This window comes from Otolemur garnettii, unplaced genomic scaffold (assembly GCF_000181295.1).
Source record: "Otolemur garnettii isolate 467f Iridium unplaced genomic scaffold, OtoGar3 scaffold00045, whole genome shotgun sequence".
NCBI lineage: Eukaryota > Metazoa > Chordata > Mammalia > Primates > Galagidae > Otolemur > Otolemur garnettii.
The window spans coordinates 8,046,648-8,053,440 of NW_003852440.1; the positions used below are offsets into that span (position 1 = coordinate 8,046,648).

Sequence of the window (6,793 nt, forward strand, 5' to 3'; positions counted from 1 at the left end):
ACCCATGTCGTCCAGACCCGTGACTTCACACCCATGTCGTCCAGACCCGTGACTTCACACCCATGTCGTCCAGACCCGTGACTTCACACCCATGTTGTCCCGAGGTCCTGATGGTGAGCATCAGAGATAGGATTGTGCTCCCTGAGGCTCATCCCAGGTATCCTGAAGGACTTGTCTGCTCAGGGTGAATCATTCTGTAAGCGCCTCCTTGCTCTTCCATTGAGGTGCCACGCTCCTTTCTGCCTCAGGGCTGTTGTGCACCTGCTCTTTCCTGTTGGTGGACACCTGAAATTATACGTGTTTGTTATCTAAGTCCCATCTCCTCTCTTCTTGCATGAAAACTCTCTGTGAGGGTTGGTTATCTTCTGGGTGCCTGGAATAGTGTTTCTGTGTATAGGCATTCAGTAACAACTAGTTGAATGAATAAACAAATGAATGGTTGGTTTATCCATCCAGCGCCTTACATTTTGGTCTGTAACTTTTCCTTACCATTATTTAAGAGAGTTCTGTGCTGATTATACTAATTTCTGTGCAAATGATGTTTGGCAGACTTTAATAATTTATTAAGGAAATGCTAAGTGATTTAAAATATAATCACCAAATTGCAGGGTTGACATGAAAATCCACTATTACTTCCAGGCATTGGGTTATGCTTTTAGCAACTCCAGTTGTTAGAAGCTTCTGTTTATGTTGAGCCAGATCCAGAGCCAGGAAAACAGCTCTAATAACTCTTCTTCTATTACTGTCAGTTTGTTACTAAGTCCTCCTTCAACGGTTCATCATGTGATGAGGGAGTTTTTTTGGTGACTTTGCTATCTTGGTCATGTCAGTGGTACTTGCTACTCTGGCTGTTTAGTGCCTTGAAATTGTTCTTGAATATAGAACCCATGGTGTGGTCTGGCCCCTTCATCCTGTCCCCTGTCTTTGTTGTTGAACTGTACAGTCTAATGGACACGGTGTCAGTCAGGAGGAAATGTTCCTGTCCTGTTTCCAGCAGCTGCCACGTTACTTCCACTTGGCACACTGAATACTCAGGAGATTCTGTGAAAATTAAAGGTGTCTGAAAAGTTCCACCAGCACAGGATGGACAGCCAGAGCCTGTACCTTCGAGTCTGTTGTTATTTTATTTTATTTTTTTATGACAATGTCTCACTTAGTCACCCTGGGTAGAGGGCTGTGGCATCACAGCTCACAGCAACCTCAAACTCTTGGGCTTAAGTGATTCTCTTGCCTCAGCCTCCCAAGTAGCTGGGACTACAGGCTCTGCTACCACACCTGACCTAGCTTTCCTATTTCTAGTAGAGACTGGGTCTTGCTCTTGCTCAGATTGGTCTCCAACTTCTGAACACAAACAATCTACCTGCCTCAGCCTCCCGGAGACTGGCCCCCAATGTTAATTTAAATGTGCCCCTCCTTCACCTCTGCAGTAGCTAACAAGACGGTCTTGCCACTCTGTGTAACGCACACCTCTTAAAACTTTTTGTTTTGACAGTTTTTTGTCTCACCTAATTTGGCCACATTTGTTTTGAGCGTGGTGCCTCCAGTGTCCATCATTGCTGTGATTTATGGACGATATCTAAGGAAACTGACCAAAGTCACTCAGGATTCCCTGGCTGAAGCCACCCAGGTAAAGGTCGCTTCTCATCCTTGTGTTCCCTTGTGGACCGACTCAGAGCCTTGCTGCTGGAAGGATGTGCTTCAGCTTTTCAATGAAGTTTCTTCCTTTCCTCACATTAGACCCCAACATCCCAGAACTCTGCCATCTCAGTTAAGTTTCTACTCATATCTCGAAGTAGATCCCAATTAAGTAAGCATTGTGTGAAGTTCTCAGTTCTTCCCAAAGCTTATAGGACAATAAGTTAATCTTGTTTTGAAAATAGTTACTCATGACACTATGACTTTTCGTTAATTTAATAAAGCTAGCTTTGCAGAGCTGCACAATATTATCTTCATGAAAACTAAACATAACTTAATGTTTTAACGTTATGTTACAAAAGGCATGCATGTTTGTCATTGAAAAATAAGAAAACATAAAGAGAAAAAAACAAAAGCACATATAATCCTCTCTTACTGAATTAACATTAGCATTTTGGAATCTAACCATTCTTTTTTTTCTCTGCATAAAAATATATTTGTACATCTACCTACTCTCTTGTTTTTCTTTCTACGTATATTTGTGATATGTATAGGAATAGATATTTCCCCCAAATAAGATTGTTCTCTATGTTCTGCTTTGTTGTCCCCTCCCTCCCGTTTATCACCTATGCTGGAGTGCAATGGCATGATCATAGCTCACTGCAGCCTCAAACTCCTGGGCTTAAGTGTTCTCTGCCGTGGTCTCTCAAATAGGTCACATTCCACCACATCCAGCTAATTTTTCTATTTTCTGTAGAGATGGTGTCTCACTATATTGCCCCGGCAGGTCTTGTACTCCTCGCCTAAAGTGATCCTCCCCCCTTCCAAAGTGCTGGGATTGGCTCCGGCCTGTGGCTCAAGCAGCTAAGGTGCCAGCCACATACACCTGAGCTGGTGGGTTCAAATCCAGCCTGGGCCCGCCAAACAACAATGACGGCTGCAACCAAAAAATAGCTGGGTGTTGTGGCAGGGGTAGTAGTCCCAGCTATTTGGGAGGCAGAGACAGGAGAATAGCTTGAGCCCAGAAGTTGGAGGTTGCTGTGAGCTGTGATGCTACAACACTGTACCCAGGGTGATAGCTTAAGACTCTGTCTCAAACAAACAAACAACAACAAAAAAAACCAAAGTGCTGGAATTATAGGCAGTGTCGCATGGTCTTACTTTTTTTTTTTTTTTTTTTTTGAGACAGAGCCTCAAGGTGTCCCCCTGGGTAGAGTGCCGTGGCATTACAGCTCACAGCAACCTCCAACTCCTGGGCTCAAGCGAGTCTCCTGCCTCCGCCTCCCAAGTAGCTGGGACTACAGGCGCTCGCCACAACGCCTGGCTATTTTTTGGTTGCAGCCGTCATTGTTGTTTTGGCGGGTCCGGGCTGGGGATTCGAACCCGCCACCTTAGATGTACGTGGCTGGTGCCTTAGCCAGTTGAGCTATAGGCGCCGAGCCCTTTTTTTTTTTTTTTTAATAGTCAGGTATCAAGAGTGGCTTTCTGGCTGGGCATGGTGGCTCACACCTATAATCCTAGCACTCTGGGAGGTCAAGGTGGGTGGGTTGCTTGAGCTCAGAAAAAAAAAGAGCAGCTTTCCGATGATAGTATCTTTAAAATGAGAAACACATTTAAGTTCTGCTTCTAGAAACTCTCAAATCGTGACCCTCTTCCTCCTGAAATGTGTTTATTATTCACCCAGCTAGCTGAGGAACGTATTGGAAATGTGAGAACTGTTCGAGCTTTTGGGAAAGAAATGACTGAAATAGAGAAATATGCCAGCAAAGTGGACCACGTGATGCAGTTAGCAAGGAAGGAGGCGTTTGCTCGGGCAGGCTTCTTTGGAGCAGTAAGTACATCATTTTGGAAAGAGTAAAAGGGCAGATGTTATGACTATGAAAATGTTTTATTCTGTGGCTCTTGACATGAGCAGAAAATAATTCTATTTCCCTTCAAGACTAAGAATGACTTTCTCTAAAGTATTTTTGTGAAAGAGGACGAAAACTGATATATTGAGAAAAGTTAGTGCATGGTAAGATTAGGCATCCTTACCGGCTGATCAGCTTTACTGGGGTTAGCCTTGCCAGGACTCAGACCCTCCCCACCATCTCCTGATATATGGAATTAGAAACTCCAGGCTGAGACTCCCAATGTATTAATAGGCCTTCCTATCATTCTTTTAAAAAATTGTTTAGACAGGGTCTCACTATGTTGCACAGGCTGGAGTACAGTGGGTATTTCAGGTTTGATCATAGCTCACTATAGCCTTGAACTCCTGGACTCAGGGGATCTTCCTGCCTTACTCTCCCATGTAGCTCCCTTGACCACAGGTGGGTACCACTATGCCTAGCATGTCCTCTGGGTCATTCTAATGCAGGTCTGATACCTACTGAGGATTAACTGAAATAACCTTAGTGTGTTTCAAGAAAGAAGTATAAAAAAAAAAAAAACCTCTAAGGGCAGCACCTGTGGCTCAGTGGGCAGGGTGCAGGCCCCATATAACCGAGTACGGCAGGTTCATAACTTGTCCCCGGCCAAATTGCAACCAAAAAAAATAGCTGGGCGTTGTGGTGGGCGCTGTAGTCCCAGCTACTCAGGAGGCTGAGGCAAGAGAATCGCCTAAGCCCAGGAGTTGGAGGTTGCTGTGAGCTGTGACGCCATAGCACTCTACCAAGGGCGACAAAGTGAGACTCTGTCTCTTAAAAAAAAAAACAAACCATGACAACAAACTCAAATAGAACACTGAAATAAAAAATCACCATGAGGACAAATTCCTGATATGCGTAAACTGAAAGTAATTTTCAAGGTGATTCTCTGGTTGCCCTGACTAACAGGTAAGGAAACAGCAGCCTTTACTAGAGACCACACACCAGACAAAGGTAAAAACAGGTCACAAATACAGGACTTTAGAACATCTCATTGTAGTATATAAATACTAACAGATTTTCATCTCTTGCTTCTCACTAGGTAAGGAATCTTTAATACTACTTTTTCCCTTTGCAAATGGGTAGGTTGAGTAAATGGGAATTTGATGGGTTATGTTCATGGGGATGAGATTATTTTAATATTGTAATATTTCAAAATTATTTTTTATTTAAAATTCAGCTGAGATTTAGTATTCTGGAAAATCTTGCTATGGCAGTTAAATGCAAAAAGGCATAATTATAGGCATTTTAGGTCATGGTTCAGCCTTTTACATTCTGGTTTTTGGCTCCCGTCTGACTTCTGTGTTTTCTCCCTTCTACAGACTGGGCTCTCCGGAAACCTGATTGTGCTTTCTGTCCTGTACAAAGGAGGGCTGCTGATGGGCAGTGCCCACATGACAGTGGGCGAACTCTCTTCCTTCCTAATGTATGCTTTCTGGGTTGGAGTAAGCATTGGAGGTATATAATTTAAGTAGGCTTGGGGAATTGCATTAAAAATTGGGGCATCATTTCTGAAATAGAAACTGAAGTTTTCACATTACCTCTCATCAACCAATTTGGAATGAAAAAGGCATTTCCCAGAATGTTGTTATTCCCCTAGGCTTTCAAAGACAAAACATAATAAAATGAGCATGACCCTCCTGCACAGACAGTGAGCAGCTCTGTGGTTAGGAAGTTTGCTGTAGCTCTGGAGCAGCGTTTCCCAGCTTGAACATTAAGACCCCCTGTTCACTTGCCCTCAGATACAGGAAGGAAGAGGGTGCTGCCGAGCAGGCATGGACACGGAAACCCACAGTTCATGATTGGAAAATAGCATTCCATATTTAAAACCAATGGACAATCAAAAAATATTTACGAATTATAAAGTGCATGAAACAGAGTTGCTTGTTTTTGTGAAGAATGTCTCACAGTGTAGCTTTTATTGACCATTCCTGGGTGAAGGGAAGCAAAAACCATGGAGCCAAAGCTGTGCAATCTGAGAAGTTTTCCGTCCTTTTTTTCTGTGCCTTTCCTGTTCCCCCAACAAGAGACAAATGAGTTCTTGGTTTTTGTTTTCCTTCTTCCTGCCTTTTTTGGAGACAGTTTCACTCTATTGCTCAGGCTGTGGCTCTAGCCTAACTCACAGCAACTTAAATCTCCTAGGCTCAAACGATCTTGCCCTCAGCCTCCTGAGTAGCCGGGACTATACCCACCACATTGCCCAGCTAATTTTTCTATTTTTGGTAGAGATGGGGTCCTGCTTTTTCTCAAGCTGGTCTTGAACTCCTGAGCTCAAGGGATCCTCCTGTCTGGGCCTCCCAGAGTGCTAGCATTACAGACACCAGTCACCTTTCTTCCTGTCTTTGAAACCTGAGATGAAACAGTTAGGTTAGGTAAGTAACCTTGAGGTCTGATTAACCAACTGTCATTGACTATTCTATGTGTCACTTCAGCCCAAGTTTTATTTCCAGGGTCTGGGGTCTAATTATTGCAAGTAGAGGTTTTTCCTTAGAAATCTACAGGCAAGTGAGGATGTTTTCTGTCATGAGACTTGCAGACTCCTGGAAAGTGCATTTTAGTTGCTGGATGGTCCTGAAGAAAGGCCTGATTAAGAGGTTACAGGGCACTGAGTGATTTGGGAAGCCAGAGGGCCCAACTGCTCAGGAGGACCCAGGGATAATATATGGCTCTTCCTCTGCATCCCCTGGGCTGAGCTGGAGGACAGCACACTGTGGTATGGTCCTGTTCCTTCCACTCTTCTGTCCTGCCTTGGAGGGGCTTGCCCGTCACCTTCTCTCTCTGTGGCCTCTCTGTTCACCTCTTAGGCCAGACCACAGTCAGCTTTCTTCCCTGGCTTCCCCTCATGTTATGTTTTCTGCCTTATTTGACATGTTTTTTTGTAGTCCCTCCTCTGTACTCCTGACGTAATGGAGGCTCTCTCTGTTTGGGGCTTTTCTATTCCCGCCTTTCACAAGGGACAAGTTCACAACTTTGCCTTAACAGATGGGTTGGAAAACATGTCATTCCATTGGCACTTGGTCACCACCCTTGGTCATAGAAGGCACTGCTGAGTTTGTGTCTATGCAGACACTGGTGACCTGAGTCTGTGTCTGAGTGTGGAGACTGGGGACCTGAGTCTGTGTGTCTGAGTCCAGAGACTGGGGACCTGACTGTGTGTCTGAGTGTGGAGACTGGGGACCTGAGTCTGTGTGTCTGAGTGTGGAGACTGGGGACCTGAGTCTGTGTGTCTGAGTGTGGAGACTGGGGACCTG

The 6,793-nt window shown here is 44.4% G+C and overlaps 1 protein-coding gene across 1 annotated transcript in view; it reads left to right on the plus strand.

Annotated features, from left to right (window-relative positions):
• The window catches only part of ABCB10 (ATP binding cassette subfamily B member 10), a 40,302-nt gene that overhangs the window by 12,113 nt on the left and 21,396 nt on the right, over positions 1-6,793 (plus strand). The window contains exons 4-6 of the mRNA XM_023513899.1: positions 1,493-1,627; positions 3,320-3,466; positions 4,865-5,003. Of these exons, the coding sequence (XP_023369667.1) occupies positions 1,493-1,627; positions 3,320-3,466; positions 4,865-5,003 (421 nt within the window). The remainder of the gene's footprint in view (positions 1-1,492; positions 1,628-3,319; positions 3,467-4,864; positions 5,004-6,793) is intronic.